The sequence below is a fragment of the Manacus candei genome, unplaced genomic scaffold, assembly GCF_025592945.1.
Source record: "Manacus candei isolate 608988 ecotype Guabito, Panama unplaced genomic scaffold, ASM2559294v1 h1tg000051l, whole genome shotgun sequence".
Taxonomy (NCBI): Eukaryota; Metazoa; Chordata; class Aves; order Passeriformes; family Pipridae; genus Manacus; species Manacus candei.
In genome coordinates this window covers 5861551-5881526 of record NW_026138099.1, presented here as the reverse complement: position 1 = coordinate 5881526, position 19976 = coordinate 5861551, and the positions used below count along the sequence as shown (strand labels likewise).

Sequence of the window (19976 nt, the reverse complement as noted above, 5' to 3'; positions counted from 1 at the left end):
GGAAGGAAGGGAAGGGAAGGGAAGGGAAGGGAAGGGAAGGGAAGGGAAGGGAAGGGAAGGGAAGGGAAGGGAAGGGAAGGGAAGGGAAGGGAAGGGAAGGGAAGGGAAGGGAAGGGAAGGTTTGGGAAGGTTTGGGAAGGGAAGGGAAGGGAAGGGAAGGGAAGGGAAGGTTTGGGAAGGGAAGGGAAGGTTTGGGAAGGGAAGGGAAGGAAGGTTTGGGAAGGGAAGGGAAGGGAAGGGAAGGGAAGGGAAGGTTTGGGAAGGGAAGGGAAGGTTTGGGAAGGGAAGGTTTGGAAGGGAAGGGAAGGTTTGGGAAGGGAAGGGAAGGTTTGGGAAGGGAAGGTTTGGGAAGGGAAGGGAAGGTTCGGGAAGGGAAGGGAAGGGAAGGGAAGGGAAGGGAAGGGAAGGGAAGGGAAGGGAAGGTTTGGGAAGGGAAGGGAAGGGAAGGGAAGGGAAGGGAAGGGAAGGGAAGGGAAGGGAAGGGAAGGGAAGGGAAGGGAAGGGAAGGGAAGGGAAGGGAAGGGAAGGGAAGGGAAGGTTTGGGAAGGGAAGGGAAGGGAAGGGAAGGGAAGGGAAGGGAAGGGAAGGAAGGGAAGGGAAGGGAAGGGAAGGGAAGGGAAGGGAAGGGAAGGGAAGGGAAGGGAAGGGAAGGGAAGGGAAGGGAAGGGAAGGGAAGGGAAGGTTTGGGAAGGGAAGGTTGGGAAGGGAAGGTTGGGAAGGGAAGGTTTGGGAAGGTTTGGGAAGGTTTGGGAAGGGAAGGGAAGGGAAGGTTTGGGAAGGGAAGGGAAGGGAAGGGAAGGTTTGGGAAGGGAAGGGAAGGGAAGGGAAGGTTTGGGAAGGGAAGGGAAGGGAAGGGAAGGTTTGGGAAGGAAGGGAAGGGAAGGGAAGGGAAGGGAAGGTTTGGGAAGGGAAGGGAAGGGAAGGTTTGGGAAGGGAAGGAAGGGAAGGGAAGGGAAGGTTCGGGAAGGGAAGGGAAGGTTTGGGAAGGTTTGGGAAGGGAAGGGAAGGGAAGGGAAGGGAAGGGAAGGGAAGGGAAGGGAAGGGAAGGAAGGGAAGGGAAGGGAAGGGAAGGGAAGGGAAGGGAAGGTTTGGGAAGGGAAGGGAAGGAAGGGAAGGGAAGGGAAGGGAAGGGAAGGGAAGGGAAGGGAAGGGAAGGGAAGGGAAGGGAGGTTGGGAAGGTAGGGAAGGGAAGGGAAGGGAAGGGAAGGTTGGGAAGGAAGGTTGGGAAGGGAAGGAAGGGAAGGGAAGGGAAGGGAAGGTTGGAAGGGAAGGGAAGGGAAGGGAAGGAAGGGAAGGTTGGGAAGGGAAGGGAAGGGAAGGGAAGGGAAGGGAAGGGAAGGGAAGGGAAGGGAAGGTTTGGGAAGGGAAGGGAAGGGGAAGGGAAGGGAAGGGAAGGGAAGGGAAGGGAAGGTTGGGAAGGGTTGGGAAGGGTTGGGAAGGTTGGGAAGGGAAGGTTTGGGAAGGGAAGGGAAGGGAAGGGATGGGAAGGGAAGGGATGGGAAGGGAAGGGAAGGGAAGGGAAGGTTGGAAGGGAAGGGATGGGAAGGGAAGGTTGGGATGGGTTGGGTTGTGGTTGGGTTGGGTTGGGTTGGTTGGTTGGTTGGGTTGGTTGTTGGGTTGGGTTGGGTTGGGGTGGGTTGGGTTGGGAAGGTTGGGAAGGGAAGGGAAGGGAAGGGAAGGGTTGGGTTGGGAGGGTTGGTTGGGGTTGGGAGGGAGGGAGGGTTGGGAGGGGTGGTTGGGTTTGGGTTGGGAAGGGGTTGGGAAGGGTTTGGGTTGGGAAGGGAAGGGGTTGGTTGGGTGGTTGGGTTGGTTGGGTTGGTTGGGGTTGGGTTGGGTTGGGTTGGTTGGGTTGGGGTTGGGTTGGGAGGTGGGTTGGTTGGGAAGGGTTGGTTGGGAAGGGTTGGTTGGGAGGGAAGGGAAGGGAAGGGAAGGGAGGGGGTTGGGAAGGGAAGGTTGGTTGGGAAGGGATGGGATGGGTTGGGTTGGGAAGGGAGGGTTGGGAAGGGAGGGAAGGGAAGGGAAGGGAAGGGAAGGGTGTTGGAAGGGAAGGGAAGGGAAGGGAAGGAGGGAGGGAGGGTTGGGTTGGTTGGTTTGGGTTGGGAGGGTTGTTGGAAGGGTTGGGAAGGGAAGGTTTGGGAAGGGAAGGGTTGGAAGGGAAGGGAGGGAAGGGAAGGTTGGGAAGGGAAGGGTTGGGAAGGGAAGGGAAGGGATGGGAAGGGTTGGGAAGGGAAGGTTGGGAAGGGAAGGGAAGGGAAGGGAAGGGAAGGGAAGGGAAGGGAAGGGAAGGGAAGGGAAGGGTTGGAAGGGTTGGGAGGGTTGGGAAGGGAAGGGTTGGTTGTTGGTTGTTGGTTGTTGGTTGGGTTGGTTGGTGTTGGGTTGTTGGTTGTTTTGGGGTGGTTGTTTTGTTGGTTTGGGTTGGTTGAAGGGTTGGGTTGGGTTGGGAAGGGAGGGATGGGAAGGGAGGGTGGGTTGGTAGGGAAGGGAAGTTGTAGGGTTGATGTATTTTTGGATGGATAAGGGTAGGTAGAGGGTGGGAGGTGGTTTTTATGATTGGGGGTTGTTTAAAGAGTTTTAGTGGTGGGTTGGTATGTTGTTTTGGTTGGTTGTTGGTGAGGGTTTGAGTTGTGGTTATGGGTTGTAATTATGTTTGTGTAGGGTTTGGAGTTGTGGTTTTGGAAGGGGGTGTGGTTGGGGGGATTTTTTGGGGGGGTATTGGTGGATTTTTGTGTAAGGGGTTTTGGAGTTGAATGATTTTGTTGGGGGGTGAATTATTGATAGAGTAGATTGATATGGATATGGAGATTGGGAGGGGGGGGAAGGATATGAGAGGAGGGAGAGAAAATATGGTTAGGGGTGAATTGGAAGATTGGGGAGGTGTTGTTTGCTGATAGAATTTTGGGAGGTGGCAAGCAAATGTATTATTTATAGAGGAATGAATAGTTGTAGGGTTTGTTTAGATGGGATTATATGTAAGAAATTATGAGGTTATTGTAGGTATGGGAGTTTTGGAGATATGTAAATTGTGGGGTATAGCACATAACAGAGATAGGGATGTGATGTTATTCAGTGGGGGTTAGAAGCTAGGGTTTTGTTGTTGTGTTAATGAATGAATTATTGAACATATTGACCTTATGGAATGGGGAATTGTATATGGAATGGCTTTTTGTCAATGAGCACAGTGCCTATAGGAGGAACTATCCTATTTTAGGACTGTTTTTGTATTCATTGTAAAGAATTATTTATGTAGAAAATTTCTAGCAGTAAGACTCAGGCAAATCAGCATTATCCCAGAGAATGTTACTCTTTGTTCCAGGAGTAAGTGTTTCTTAGAAGAAAGATTTGCGAATGGTTATCAGAAAGATATAATCCCCACACACACACCTCTTCCAGTCAGTGGGGAGTACAAAGCCAGTTCCAAGGACTCAAAGGTGAGTCCTTTGAGTCAAAATCCTCTGGTCATAAATTTTTACTGCTGAAGTCCTAGATTTCTGGACAAAGGTCAGTGGGGAGACATATTTGGCCAGAGTCCTCACCATTTCAAAGCACAAGAAAATTCTTACTCAAATAGTGAGATTTATGAGCTGTGTGCCTCTGCTTTGAAAAGTGAAAAGGGGACTGACCTGTGCTAGAACACCAAGTTAGAGTTTGGCAAGACCTTTCACTTCAATTTTTTCATCTGTCAGACATACCTAAGTGTGAGCAATGTCCATCTTAAGGGTTTTTTGCAGACATTCAGGTAACTAATTTAGTGAGGCTATAGGATTCTGGATGACAAACTAAGGATGACATTTCTAAGGAAATGTGTACAAGCTAGGGGAAAAAAAAATAATCCCTCTCCCAAAAAGCTTTAATCTGTTCAATTTCTGGGAAGTATGCAAAACTCTTAAATGCAGTGTGCAGCTATCAAACTACAAGAGAGCTTGTGCAAACTTTGCAGCTAAGCGTCTTTCCATGACCATATGTCTTTCCATGAAAATGTATATTGTTTGAATCAGTAAAAAAAAAAAAAAAGGAGAAATGAAAGACAAAGAGACAGAAAGGTCAGTGACTGATAAATCTTTAATATAAAATTGTACAAGAATTTTGATACAAATTACAAGAGGTATTTGGACAAAGTATGAGTAAAACTCCATTTATATCCCCAAAACCTTATGCATTTTATGCAAAAGACATACTGTAGGACAGTTACAGTACAGAAAATACAAGAAAAGAAATGTCAAATTAAAAACAGGATTTTCAATTCCCTCAGACTACAAATGGAAAAAACTTGTTTAGAGTACATACAATATTTATGAAGCTACCAATGTACGATTATTAGATCAACATGATGCAGTTTTTTGTATCCCCTTGTACAGCTATATTCTACAGTGCATGCTTTGGTTCTGCAGGCAGGACAGCAGAGCATTCACGTTTTGTTCACGTTGAGATCAAACAGTGAAAATGAAAAGCCTCCTCTATTCCAAACAGAGAAGGGCCTTTGTAAAAATGTCCATCAAGCCTTGACTGCGCACTTTCCTATGCCTGTCGGGGGAACACCAGGAACACGTCTTGACAAAGTCCACCAGAAGAAGTCTAGCTTTGCAAAACAGCTGCAATCTTGCCATTCTGTATGCATCAGCCCCTTTGCTGCTGTTGGTGCATCACAGGGTGTCACGGGGGTTGCAGCTGGGCTGTGAGAGCCCTCCCAGGCCTGCTGAGAAAGGGGCTTCCAGGCTTTATGCCTCTGTGACTGAATACACTGCCAGCCCCCTAAGAACCCTCAAATACATGAAGGTTCAAATCCAGTTTATCTCCGTTTACATCTCCACGTGAACCCCCAGTCAGATTTCCATCTTTCCATTTCAGGAGAACTGAAACACAGCAGATAGCTACATAGCAAATCACCATGTTTGACCTTCTCAGTTAAAAGCTGTTAAAGGAACAACTGTGCCAGTGAGCAAGAGCCTTCAGTCAAACAATGAAACTCTAAACCCCTTTGACCACAGGGGTAAGCCCCCTACAGTGAGTTATTCGTAGGGACAAACTGCAGTACTCTGCTTGTGATAAGTAAAAGTGTGTAGAACTTCAGCCAGGGTAAATTTTGAATGTGTTCAGGGTTCAGATCAACCTATTTGTGCACCTATCACACATACATTGCACTGGAACACAGGTCACTCTTATAGACTGGAGGAGAGGCAGAAGGATGAACTGAGAACACAAATGCTGCTCATCAAAAAACAGCCACATTCTGAGAAAGGAGCCCCATATGACATAGGAACCAAAGTTTGCACAAGCAGCATGCTGAATTTCATATTTATAAATAGCTAAATGAGATACACAAAAACAACATTGGCCATTTTATTAATTTTGCCAGTTTCCAAAAGGTGACCATTTTCACAGATGGAATGCATAAAACTATCCAAAATGAAGAACACCAGGAGGATGTGTTACTTTTCTGAGAGAATTTGAATGAGACACTCTCTTGGCATAAGAGAAGAAGGGGTGGAGACAGGTGAAGAAAATGGGAAAATTAAGACAATGGTTGAAGATTGTACAAGGGTTTGTTAAAAAATAAAGTTAAAAAAAAATCCAAATGTAAAAATATAGTTGAAAAATAATTAATAAATCAGCCTTAGTTTGTACAGCTTAAGTGGCCCTATTTACTCCATAGCTCATCGGGTAAACTAAGAACAACATCCCTAGAATCACAATTCATGTGGCTTCTGTACCATTTAGCAGTGGTGATGGGGTGGAGGGAAGCATTCTGCCCCATCAGTACAGGAGAAGGGGTGGGGGGACGGGAATGTAGACCATGTGACAACATCTTGAGCTGGATGTGATGATTGCATAATGCTCCCCCGCTCAGGTACAGACACACGCATGCACAACTGCCACTGGTGCTCCAGAGCCACTGTTCATAGCCTCCTCCATTTCATGACAGAAGTGGACAGGTTGTGATTAACTATTGATGAGTTTGCCATCCTAACTGTGCATTATCCTCTGATTATTCTCAACCTTTTGTTTGACAATGGATGCCTTATAAAATCTTTATGCATCACTTAGCTACTCTTGCTCTCTCTTTCTTCTCTAGAAATATAATTGCCCTGGATGCTTTTCTTCATTTTTCTAAGATATTTGTCTCCAAAGGTTTGAAGGGAGCAGTATACAAAATCTGTAGAATACCAGAAAAAACCTCTCTACACATTAGATATTTGCTCACTCATGCTTCTTGTGCTTTTAAGTGCATGAGGAAATATATATATCTATGTAATGATGAAAATGATATAATTTTGCTCACTTGTAGTCTTCATTTTAAGACTCGTTGTTCTAACACTGTGTTTGTTTCTCCTTCTCTATCTGTCACACTCACACTCACATACATACACACACACATGAAGTACACAAATAGTTTCTTCAATCAGAAAGTTCTCAGATTCCACAAACAGTCTCAGAAATGGTACACCAAGAAAGGCTACCCAAGCTCATCATTGCAGGTCAGCTCATCCAGCTGCTTCCACCTCCATCAGTGCCATGTACACATGGAGTTGACAGGGGAACAGAGTCTGGGCTCAGCCTTTAGACTTCTGATACAAACAGGCCTCAGGAATTTGTCTGCTGGTTTCACCCTTGTAGCTTCTGATGAACTCGGAAGGAAAAAGAGGGAAAAGATCAGTGACCTTTGACTGGTAAAAGATCTCAGCATATTTATAGTGGGCACCATCACCTCTGTTGCAGCAAACATCAAATTACCACATCGTGCTGGAGACAGCATTAGCATCTAGAACCAGCAAAGAGGAGTTGCAGCCCACCAGTGTCATGAATCAATCCAAAGATATGTTCAGGTCTCCTCGTCTTGGGCTTTGCCTGAAACCTGTCTTTGACTACTGATCCTGCAAGGAAAGCACGCTCCAGCAGCTCCTCTGCCTACTTGAATTTTCAACTGCTATTCAGCAATCTGTCAGCACATAGTATAAAGGAAGGGGAGTGGCTGGAGCCAGGTATGCTGGCCTTCATGCACTTACACAGCACATGGTCTCAAGTTACTTCACTATAAAACTCTCTCTCTTCTGACAGCCCCATCTGAGAAGCACTTCTGGAGCCTGTATTTTTTGCAGTGTTCTTGTAAATTAAAGGATAAATCAGAAAAACTTCCTCCTCGTATGAGGACAGCAGATTGTATCTCAGATATGTTTTTCTAACAGAGGTTCACACTGACCTCAGCAGGAGATGTTCCTATCACAGCAGAATAGGATAGCTGGAATTGGCATTCACTATAGGAATGCAAGAGGATAATATTGCTCTCGCATTGATGGGCAGGCTAAACCAGTAAAAAAAAAAAAAAAAAGAAATTGCACATCCTATTTGGCACTGAACCTATGAAGTAAGATGTAGCAAATTCACATGACTATTTCTAGCAGGCACAGTATGGCTTATGCCAATACAAAGCAATTAGTTGCTACATAAGCAGACAAAAGTGCCATTACAGACAGTATTTCTCAGCTGACCTTTTGCTAAGAAGCCATCTTGTTACTGTCTGCCTGATAGCTCGATAGAGCAGCCACTGGCAGCCTTGTGCTTCCCAAAGACAAATCAAAGTGCTCCAGATGGGACTTCCTTTTGCTCACTGTAGATGTGTGTGTGTGTGGGGGGGGGGGTGTATGTCAAGAAATGGGGAGGGAAAGCCTGGTTCTTACACTCAATTTCGCCTTCACAAGGGATAAACAGGCAATTACACATCCTTTTATATTTGATGGCCAAGTGCTGAACTTGAAAGCACACTATTAGTTTGTGTCCCTTCAGGGCCAGTGCAATAAGTAGCCAGGAGAGCTGGGGCTAAGCAAGAGAGGGTGTTGTCTGCTGTTAGTGTGACAGTCATGTCAGCAGCATTCACATTACTGGAAGGTAATAAAGTGACAAGTAAGTTATTAGAAAGATATGAGGTGAAATTGAACTGAAGCTTCTTTCTGCTCAGCTCAGTTTTTTTCCTGCTTTGTAATGGGCCGCTATTCGTTACAAACCAAGCCTTGTCTTGAGATCTTATATAAAAAAAGAAATATTTATTCTTTGCAGGAAAGGTCACATGAATTTACAACATTACACTTTAAAGGAGAGGAATGGGAAAATAGTTTCATGACAACTACAGCTGCTATTAAAAAAAACACAGTGTCATCATAATGAACAATAATACTGGCAAAAGTCAGAGGACTTGTCAAAAACATGTCCATTTTTTAACCCTTTGGTGGTCCAGAACCATTTTCCTTTAAGTGTCAGTGCCAAACATAACAGCAACAGTATCGGGATATACATGATCAATACCTCAATCAAAAAATCAAAGTTGTCATTCAACATCATGACTTGAAGAGAGAAAACAAGCCTGGTTATCTACAGACTCAAGATAATATTACTTACTCTACTTATGTAAAATAGTTGCTGCTTTACTCTGTTACAGCCATTTTAAAGGCAGTGATAATGCTGCAACGTTGGCAAGAAGAGACAGAAACCATGGGACTGGAACAGACATGTACTTGGGCAAACATGTGGTTGAAAGGTTCAGTCCATCATATGATATTGCTCTGTTCATGAAATAAAAATAGGTATGGAAAAGAGTTCCTTTTATGTCCCTACAGGACAGGAAAAAAAAGCCCAACTCATCATGTGGCAACTGCAGGATACACTGATGCTTATCTAGCAAAGTGACTACAGTCACTGTTTTGTTGAGTCACTATAGCAGCAAAGTCCTTTTCTTATGTCGCTATATAAGAAAAAAACAAAACTAAGAAGGAACTGAAAATACCAGCTGCCATCATGTCTGCCACTCCCCTTTTCCCCAAAGAGAACTGCTGCCTCCTTGCCCTTAGCACTGACACCTTTGCTTCTCTTTTGAAATAAAGAGTTCTGTTAACCCAAAGAGCGAAGTGATAAAAACATTCTGGGGGCAGAAAAAGTAAGTTCTGTTCACATAAGTGGCACAAAAAATTTAAAGAAGCATGTGCGCACTCCTAGACCAAGCACTTTCTCTCTCTTATTCTTTTTCCTGCCACCAATGTTACTGAGAAAATGTGCTGCAGAATCTGAGTACAAATACATTTCTGAAAAGATGCCTTATTTTCTGATGGCAGCTGACATCCTTAAGTGAGAAATGGGTCCATACCACGCACTTTGATTTTAAAATATCATACACATTGAAGGAGAAATTTTTGGAACTAAATCTTGAAAATGGGTTCTATTTCTAGAACAGATCAGACCTTGAACCATCCATCATGTTTCTGAGCTTTCATGATACCCACAGAGCTCTATTAGTTGTACTAGAGCAGATGAGTTGAGGTACTGACCTCCCCTGGCAGCTACTTCACTGTTTAGGACCTGACTCTACTAGTTTTCTGAAACAGTTCCTTTTTTGGGGATGGAATGGGAAACGCATAGATGATGGAAAACTTATAAACTTGTGGAACTGGCAGAGAAAGTACACTTTCATTTCCACATTAGAAGGAAGGGAAGGAAGGAGGAAAGGAAGGAAGGAAGGAAGGAAGGAAGGAAGGAAGGAAGGAAGGAAGGAAGGAAGGAAGGAAGGAAGGAAGGAAGGAAGGAAGGAAGGAAGGAAGGAAGGAAGGAAGGAAGGAAGGAAGGAAATACACTGAAGTTTAGTCACAACAAATATGGTGCACAATTTCTGCTGTGTAAAGTATCTACGGATCCCTAGTAACATACAAATTTTACAAGCTCAGTCATGAAAAGCCTTTGAGAGTTCTTTAAGAGCAGTGTCCACGTGCTTTTAGGCTTTTTAATCTATATGTTCTACATTTTGTCAAACTGAGTTGTGACTTAGTAACAGAGTGCTTGTACCTTTTGTGCACGACTACAGTGTCACAACAGAGTTAACTGCAGTTTAAAAGACAAAGTTAAAACTCAGCCATAATAAAATGTACCTGGTTGAGATATAGCTCAGAAAAACTGACTAAATATTATAAGGTGTGCAAAAATATGTATGAGTTAAATTAGCTCTTTACTAATACCAGCTAATTAGTCCTCACAGGAGCATACTTATGGGCAAACCCCATGATTTCCATTCTTGTCCTTTGACTGCTGGTTTTACTTCCAAATTGTCATACAGGTTTTCAAAAGATACCTAGCAATTAACCATTATTATTTCCTGAAACACCACCCCCCAATGAAAAGAAAAATCCTAAGCAACCTCCAGACAAGTAGTTCTGTTTCTAAAGGAGGTTCAGTACAGTTATTTCCCAATTGCAGACAAAGCTTTTTGATATTTACAGAAAAATACAACTACCTTGAATAAACAAAACAGCGAAACAATGTAGAAAGAGTGACGCCAATAACTACAGGAACTGAAAAAGAAGGAACTAATTCCATGTAAAGTGAAGAGTCTCTTCCTCAAAGTTGGTCTAGTTTTTGTTAAATGGTTTAGACTGACAGGTTTGGAAACTAAAGGGATAGCTACAGGTTTGTGATAACACAAGTAATTGCACAATACTTGTCATCACACCGCTACAGTCATGTCCTGTGCTGAACAGATGAGATGTTTGGTCATTAATCTTATTGCAGTCTGGGTCACTGCTGAGATCACTCAAAAATGCTACTTTCTGTCAGAAAAACACAGCCCTTTTAAGAATTTTTCAGATAATGTCAGATGATACAAGTTCCACCACAGGGACAATTCTGATAAACACAGATTCTCATAGAGATGCATGGTAAACAAGAAGGAGGAAAATGCCATTCAATTCAATGTAAGTGTATGTGCTTTTCTAAAACAAAGACTGTTCCTACATCAGTATCACTAGCACTGAAGAAACTACTTGATTCGCCTAGAAATAACAGTGAGTAATATTCTGTCCATAAGACAGAGATGATGACTTAAGTAAAATCTGAATGAAGTTAAGAGTAGGTGTGCTGAGCTTCTAACAGGTTTTGGAGGTTTTTCCCTGCTTCTTTATTTTTTAGAATGTGTAGTTTCATTATGGTAATAAACAGATTTTTTTTTTTAATTTCAGTAATCTACTGAATTTATCTAGTGATGATGTTTAAGTTTCCAAACAAGTTTACCAAAACCATTTGAACTCTAACAGAAACAGTGAAATGAGAATGATGAACAGTGATTCATTAAGCGGGAATTATTTATATACCTCAAATGTGTTTTTCATTAAAAATGCTATTTATTTATACCGTACATACTACAAAACAGTGGGTTGGGGTTTTTTTTCTGTATATATAATTCATTTTTTGTTATTTTGTTTTTCAGACTTTCCATATTACTTGTACCTAATAGCCTGGGAGGAGACATGAGAGTGCAGTACAGACAACACTACAAAGGTTCATATGTCTTGGAAGAATGCATCCTTACTGTTCTAATTTCCCTTTCTCACAAACACACTGAGCTTGCACAACATAAAACAAAGCAAAGCAGATCTCTCCACTCAATTTAATAAGGCAAAGTAGTTAAAATGTTGAAGAAAATAAAAAAAAGATGAAAGAAAAGTGTCAGTGAAACAGCTTGGTGTTTTGCTATAAAGTTTCTTTTTGTTAAACCAGAAGGTAAATTTTCTTTATAATTTCTGTAGGATCCACAAATGTTTTCAGGGCTTCATCAGTGTACAGAATCAAAAATTATCAGAGGCTTGTAACCCATAGGAACATAGTGAAAATTCATTTAGAACAATTTTTTCTTTTATTTTCTACAACTGGAAATACTGATTTATTAGATATTGATCCCTACTTTTGGAAACAAAAATACTGAAATGAATAAGAAGTACCAAAAAAAGGAAATCCATATTAAGAGTTTCCTCTAGAAAACATAACAGGAGTTAAGTACTCAAGTGGACATAAAAAATAAGAATAATCAAAATGCACAGCAAAACAAAACAGCAACAAGCTGAAACAATGCAACATTTCTGACTCTTGGCTAAGAAGAATAACGTTCTCAGTAAATACAGAAAAGGAACACATTCTCACTGAAGGAATATTTTATTGTATGCTGAAATATCCCTTGGGTTTTTGTTTGTTTATTTTTCATTTTGCTTTTGTTATTGTTATTGGTTTTGTAAAGAAAAGAGTCTACAACACACATCCTAATGGCTTTGGCTGTAGACTGAACTTATGCAAATACCATCACTCATTCAGAATGTTGTGGTAACTCAGGCTGCCAGTGTGGTTTTCTGGCTCAAGCAACACGTGTGAACACCAGAAACAAAAAAGATTCAGAGGGCACCCTCTCTTTTTCTCTGCCTTTCTCAGCTGCTTGCTCCTTCTCTGTCTCCTATTCATGCTTGCTGTCTTGCTCACAATCTTTCTTGGACTTTTGTTTTTTTCTGACAAATCATGCGAGTGAAACACAAAACATTTACACAACTAGACATCCTTTTTTTCTGGCCTCTAATTTTATCCAAAGGGAAAGTAACCCAATAAAAAGTCCAGCTTATGTTTTCAGAGCTACTAAGTGCTTCTGCCATTAATTTCTTTTGATTGCTTCTATAAAACATGCCTTAATCATACTACAGCACTTTCCATTGCAAAAAAGACAACTTTACAGAACAACATAGTTAACATTATTTCCCTGTTCCTTTTGGTTTTTCTTTTAAACACCACAAAAATCCAGGCTATAATAAGAAGCACACAAAATTATATTCATCTTTGTTCTGTGACAAGTAGTATCAGCATTTATATCCCCAAATACTATGCATGTTTGAAAAAAAAAAGTTTCTACTGGTTCACATGACACAATTCTGTTTGGTTTTTTTTCTTTTATGCAACGCAGTATATAAGGAATAAGGATGCACTATTGTTTCTAGTAACAATTGGCACTTGAAAAAAGCACCAAGAATTCTGTATTTCACTTTACCCCTTTTCCCTCCCCAGTACTTTTTTCGTGTAGTCCAAAAACTACAACTGTGGTAATGGAGAATAACTACATTTTCTTTTTTTCAAAACGTGTGCAAAGTTGGCACTTTTGTATTAACACTAAACACTAATACTCTTTGTTTGGCATTCATGCCCTCATACTGACCAGATCGCTTTATCTAAGTGTATTTTTTAAAGACACTTACTGAAAATATGGCAATAGTTTAAAAAAAAAAGCATGGATATTATTACACATCCCCTTGTAGTGTACGAAAAAGTGCATGACTGGAATTATGTAATAGTACAAGACAAAAAAATCTGTATCAAATCAGGTACTGTAAAGCATGCCAGCACCTCTGTAGTACTTATATCTAGCAGGTAGTTAAAACAAGACTGTGGTTCTTTTAAAAATGTGCATTAAAGCTAACATAAATGAGTAGAACTAACCAGCAAACTATTTTTCCTGCTTATCTAACAGCTGAATGTAACTGTAAAAATTAAGCAAAAAAAAAATAGAGTTAAACCACCATCAATACAATTGTTTTACATCATAGGCCTGTCAAGGCTCAATATATATATACAAGTGTAACAGCCATGCTTAGTAGAATGTTATCCCCAATGCTTAGAAGACACAAATACAACTAAGTAGATTGTTTTTTCTTTCTCTTTTTGTTTGTTTGCAATTTTTTTGTGTGTTTTTGTTTTGGGGGGGTTAGTGTTTTTTGTTTTTTTTTTTCTTTTCAGGCAAAAGTCACAGGTAGGACAAACTGTCTCTAGAGATGACCAAAGAACATTCTAACAGAACTAGGGACAACTGCAAGTTTTCTGTGGCTTTGGGTTTTTTGTTTTTGTTCGCTTTTTTTCTCCATGAAGGACCTCTTCTCCCAAATTAAAGGTCCCACCTTTTTGTTTCTATCAAAAAAAAAAAAAAAAAAGGGAAAACAAACCCCAACAACCAACAAAGGGGGAAAAGCACCTGGTGTTTCTTTTGTTAAAAAAGAAAAGAAAAAGATTATATATATACTTATGTATATATATATATGTATATATATATATATATATATATACACACACACATACATATAAAGGGAGACTGTATATGGCAGTTCAGATATAGTGGGCCCTCTCTGAGAGCTGGCATTATGCTGTGTCCATCCTCGAACTAATCTACTGATGTGAAGGGAATGTTTTTATGCAGATTGGGGTTCTGACTGTGCCGGTTTCGGCTACGAACAGAGGAGAACATCATGTTGCACCCAGGGACTTTACATTTGTGCATTTCTCGCAAGTGCACTGTTTTATAGTGCACTCTGAGGGTTCCCTTGTTGCTGTACATTTTGTGGCAAATGTTACACATTATCCCACCGTTGCTCACCGAAACACTGTTGAACATGAGGGATCCTGGGACATCGGTGCCCATACCTACAGCTAAGGCAGGGGCATCTGCTTTGTGGGCAGATTCCCCACTGTCACTCGCTCCATCGATGTCATCCAGGAGAATACCCTCATCACTTCCTGCATCAGATTCTCTTGAGGAATGGATACTGCTGCTGGACTGGATGCTGGAGGTGGTGCTCAGGTCTAGGACCATATAGTCTTCCGCCATGCCCCTGCCATACCCATTCATATGGGAATCCTCAGTACCAGCAGGTGAGGAGGTGTCTTCCCTTATGTCAAGCCCCATCTGATGCTGAGCGCCATATATCTTCACCAAAAATTCATCGCGGAGGTCCTTACTAAGAGAAGGCTGTGAAGTGTCCAAGCCCATGTCATCCAGTTCTTTGGTCAACAGTTTACGGTGCAGGTTTATGTTAGCACTGTGTCTGGGAAAGAAAGAGGGAAGGGAGAGAAGGAAAAATGTACAGTATTTTTGATTAAACATACAGTCATTAAACATCAAATACAAATTCTGATTTAGCAATAATTTATCATGAAAATATCCCCTATTCATGTTTCTTGCAGATTTCAGCCTTGTTATAAGTGAACAAATTGCAACATAAAAACTAAACAAAACAAGCAATTTACCCTCCCCATATTTTCTTTTCAGCTGCTGCTCCTCAACATTAGTCCCCAGCAGCAGCTACAGCCCTTTTATTTGATATTTACAAAATAATAAACTGCACTAGGAGAAAATGCAAAATGCACTTCTTGGCTCCTGAATCCCTGCTGACCTTCCTAAAAGCCTTGCTTCAAGAGAAAAAAATATTAATATACAGAATAGCTGTGCGTGTTTCTATCTGTGTCTAAATCTGGATCTGTATCTATATATATTTATATATACATACATATAAATATATCTTTATATATATATCAACTCACATAAATCTGGAAGTGAAATATAGGAAAAGAATAAAATAAAAGGTAACTGACTGATACATAGTCAGAGGTCCCAATTCTGCTAATTTAATTATGCTATAAAGGGATTCAGAATTGCGCCAATCCAAGATGGAGAACACTTGAAGGGTTTAAGAGAACAAGTCTCTGAAATCTACATGTAAGTTTCTGAAAATCTTAACCAAAGTCAGTGGTTCCATCCTTCTGGGTACGCACTGACACTTTTCCCTGTACTGTGTCTGATGCAGTGTTGACTGACGCAAGCAGTGTAATGTTCAGTAAAAAAAACAAACTACTAATGGCAGTGAGAATTTTGCCCCAAATCAATCAAAAAATTAAGCATGAGCTTTGGTTTAGGTATTTGCTGAGGTCACTGCAGATGCTCAAGAAACACTGGAAAACTGTTATTGATGGAAGTGGTCTTTGGATCAGATCCCAAAAGATGCAAATTAAAATATTCTCAAACATTTTACAGGAGCTGGGCCTTTGTTCTCAAGAAATAAAGCTCTACATTTGGAAGCATTGTAAGATTTTGGGTTAGTAGCTTCTAAAATAGCCCATTATTTTAAATACTGCATTCTACTCTCCACTTTTGACATTGGCTTTATTCATTCATTGCAGTAGAACATCACTGATTTGCAGTAGTGAAAAACAGCATTTACTGAATTAACAGTGCAACCAACAAAAAAGACAGACTTCAAAGACCTCTGACCACGGAACATGCTTGTTTTGTTGAAGCGCTTAAGAATAAGAAATGTGTGTAAAGTTTTCAGTATTAGAAAACTTTAGGGTTCAGTTTTTGGAATGTGCAGCATTGCTGAGGAAATGACGATTTTTCGTGACAATTTTTTATTCTTTGGAGGGTGACTGGATTTTCAGACCAGCAAAAAAAAGAATTAGCGAAGTTCTACTGCATAACATTCTGTGCAAGCTGAGGACCCAAACCCGCAATTTACAACATGCAGACTCACCAGTTTGTCTGCCCATTATAAATTGCAGATGAGAGACCAAATGTAGGAGGGAAAAGAAAGGGGGGGTGGGATGGGGACAGGGCGGGGAGAGAGAGAGAAAGAGAGAATTTTAACATAGGAATAGTTTAATTTTCAAAAAAGTACTAAGTATAAAACTGGCATGGGAAGACATAACAATGATCAAATATTTTACAGACATTCAGATCCTATAGTAACAAAAAAAGGGAGAAGAGGAACAATAGCTACTAGCAATATTTCCTTATTGGAAGCTTTTATTTTAAGAAACCCTTTGAAACATACCTCTCAACCAGGTAGTTAAGTCCCAAACATGGTACAGCAATACAATGCAGATAAATAAAGAAAATGCAAATGTAGGAAGATTAAATTGATGTGGAGTTAATTTCTGTAATTTTCTATTACTTACTTTGTGATTCATCTATCTGTTGCACATAACTTACGGGAATAAATAAAGAAAACAGCAATAGAAGTGATCTGTCCCACTCACCTGCAAATGCAGGTAACTGTTATCTGACTTAACACTGACATGCACTTAATTGAATTATGTCTGCTTGGGATGCAATTATTCCAGTAAGAGGGTGGTCTAGAATGGAAAATTTCTCTCCTAATGAGAGAGAGTTGAGAGGTATGGGCAAGGGTGGAAAAAAGTGGAGAGCATTTCTTGCTTTTCTCCCACATGGGAAATACTCTTTTTATGCAAGCAAGTATAGCACTATTGTTTTTTTGAGGTGTAGAAGTGTAATTATGCATATCCCCACACTGCACTTAGGAAGGCTGAGCTTACCTTGTGATAAGATCAGCTTTCTAATCTTTTGCTAAATTGAGATCACAAAAGAGAGAGAGAGAGAGAAGAGAGGAGAAAAGAGAAAGAAAGGGGGAGGGGGAGGAGAGAGAGAGAGAGAACAAATTCACATTCCAATCCAGACAAATCTGGTTAAAAAAATAATCTGAAACCAATAAAACAGACTTTAAAAAAAGTCTTGACTGTGAAACTATTGTTGTCAGTTGTAGTATCACTTATACTGCTGTCCTGATGGATACTGACTCAATCACACTAGATGGAAAACATAAAGCAAATTAATCAAAGCATATTCAGAGCATCCCCATTATCATCCACAAATGAGTTCTTAACAGATGCATGCAGTGTGCACATACACGAATGATAAACAGTAGTCCTGATGGTCTCTTGCCTTCTTAGTGTCAGATGTTATGTAGCTCCACATGAAGTTGCTAACTGCAGTACAAGAAATGTTTACTGTGAAGGCCTGTCCACACTGACCAGTGTTATTAAATGGCCATACAAGCACATTTGTGCTTATCATCTCAAGGATAACTGTGAACTATTCATAACATATTCATGTGTTTACTAATGATTTCTCCCCCTCTCTCCTCTCCTCACTCCTGTGGTATGGGAATTTGTTGCAGCATAGAAGCTAGTCAGGCTACCTGTAACTGTGCTGACATGCATTCATGCTTACTATTTGCTTGGTTTGCTGCTGAGAAAAACAGCAGTCAGTCATGCAGTGAAAATAACTTCAGCATTCACTGAACAGAGAGATAAGAACAAATCGCCACATTAAAGAGGGGCCACTGAGCCCCAGATAGACAGAGGTCATTCTAAGGAAGACCAGTGTAAGGATGCAATCCCTGCTGATGCTCTGATAAGAAGAGAGGCCTCCCTTATTCAATTCTCACTTACAGCAGTAACAATCAGTAATCTAGTTAAAGTATGTACCAGCTCATAATATCTGTCAGGCAAACGATGTGCAGAAATGTGCGGACCAGTTCTGGCACTCTGCTCAGTAGTGTCCCTTTTCCGCTGTCAGCACTACTGTTGGATTCTCCTAATATAATTACATTGACTTTTATTCAATTAAGTGCCATTCCCAGCCTTAAAAAGAAGGTACTTTATCAATTGATTCAGGTGTAATGTAATAATAAAGATGAACTCATGGTAGTGCATTAGCTCTGCTCTTCATAACTTCTGAACATAGGTTCATTCATAGCAGTCGATTTCCATTATGCAACCACAGTTCAAAAGAATTGATTCTTTTACTTTCATTTCTTAATCTATTTCACTTGTGTTTAATAATGTTCCTAAATATTATATGTGAAAACATTCTGGTAGGGATGGGAGGAACAAATTGTAAAAAAAATTCACGTATTTGGATACTGAAGTTTTGAAATCTTATAGCAAAACTGAAGTCCCAGACCCCTTTCTCCATACCAAAGTGAGATACTCCATCCTAATCCAACTCTTTCTCCCCTGCTTTGTCACTCCCAAAGCCTGGAAGTCCCCTACCAGCCCCCAGCCACTGCTAACCACTCTGTCATCTTGTTCATCTGGTCCTCCCCACAGCACCTGCAGTTTTTTTGCTTCAGCTGTTCTGCTCCCTGATGTGATTTACAATGCTGCTTACCCCTTCCTCCTCCAGATACTGCTCCCAGGCATGTGTAAACAATGGTCCCTGAGTAAGCTGAGGCACAGCTTGGGTAGAGTAATTTATGCCAGAGCATGAAAATTGCCATCAAATAGGCAGAAAATACTGAAACAAAATATGCCAAAACCAGCTGAGCTTCAATGTGCCATGGCTTCATTATTCCGCATGCCTGAGCTAGGCAATTTAAGGACATATCTGGTGTCCTTTGCACTTCACTTCATAGAATCATAGAGTCATAGAATAGATTGGGTTAGAAAAGACCTCCAAGATCATCAAGTCCAACCCCTGATCCAAATCCAATTACTATATCATGGCACTTGTTGCTGTATCTGCAGGGAAAAGAACTTAAAGAACATAAATGATTGGTGGAGGTATATATATGTGTGTGACAAAATGAATTATTTGACCTAATTAAATCCTTTGAATGACTCTGGACATCTTAGACTGCTTATTTGTACATAAACTAACAAAATAGCATTTCATGCTCCTGGGAGTGGGAATGTCGCTTAAAGACAACTGGTGATTGAAGTCTTCCAGACAGGAATATGAGATCAAATGAGTTAAGCTAAAGGCATATCTCAGTCGGCTCCAGTTACCATACCTACGCCATCCTATGCAACAAGGGATGGTGAAGAGGGTGACTTCTGAGAACACTAGGTGTGCCATAGAATGTCCAAACATCAGTTTAGCACTGTACTGCCATGTATCCTTAAAAATAAGTATTTTTCCAAGATGTTTTCAAATATAGCTTATTGTGGAAAGGATGTTTTAGCAAACTCTCTTTATTTTAGGACCCAGAATCCCTGACTTTTTCACATAATTGTCTTTCTTCTTTCAAGTTACTATTCATGAACTAGACATATAGTGGGCAAAAGTGTGTGCAAAGTCCCCACTAGAGTGAATTCAGCCTTAAGAATGGATCAGTGCTGCTGTAAGCATGATGATGATAATGATGATACATGTGAAATCTGTGTTTGTGGTGAAGTGTCAATGGTATCCCACCTTCCAGTTCACCACTGCTCTTTGAGATACAAGTTTTGGTAGCAGTGCAATGTAGGATGCTGCAGCAGTTACAGCAGCTCTTTGACTGTGGGCATGATCCCAATCGTGGTAGTATTTTCCTTCCCTTGCGAAGCTTATGGAAGTATTCTACCATAATTAGAATTCACTGCGGGTTCCACCCTACCTACTATTAGCAAGATTCTCAGTGAGAGATGCACTACTCACCAACAGAAGGAAGGGGATTATAAGCCTAGGAAATATGGTCAATTAAATGTACATTCTATTTACACAGATCATAAATCTGGACTGAGTTCTCTTCAGCAGTTTCTTTCTGCCTGTCAATGAATCTGATTTTGTTAATCTTTCCATTTGTTGGAAA

General features: G+C 40.8%; 2 protein-coding genes across 5 annotated transcripts in view; both read right to left on the bottom strand.

Annotated features, from left to right (window-relative positions):
- Positions 1–4083: 4083 nt before the first annotated feature.
- Positions 4084–19976, bottom strand: part of BNC2 (basonuclin 2) — a 344665-nt gene continuing 328772 nt past the window's right edge. For 2 of the 3 annotated variants that reach the window (XM_051801370.1, XM_051801371.1), the window contains exon 6: positions 6524–14654. In XM_051801370.1, the coding sequence (XP_051657330.1) occupies positions 13994–14654 (661 nt within the window). In that variant the 3' untranslated portion in view covers positions 6524–13993. Of the gene's footprint in view, positions 14655–19976 lie in introns of all 3 variants that reach the window. The other variant, XM_051801372.1, reaches the window with a different exon arrangement.
- LOC127477273 (uncharacterized) overlaps positions 15186–19976 on the bottom strand; it is a 702414-nt gene continuing 697623 nt past the window's right edge. For both annotated transcript variants that reach the window (XM_051801376.1, XM_051801375.1), the window contains one exon: positions 15186–15200. The gene's annotated coding sequence lies outside the window, so the exon portion shown is untranslated. The remainder of the gene's footprint in view (positions 15201–19976) is intronic.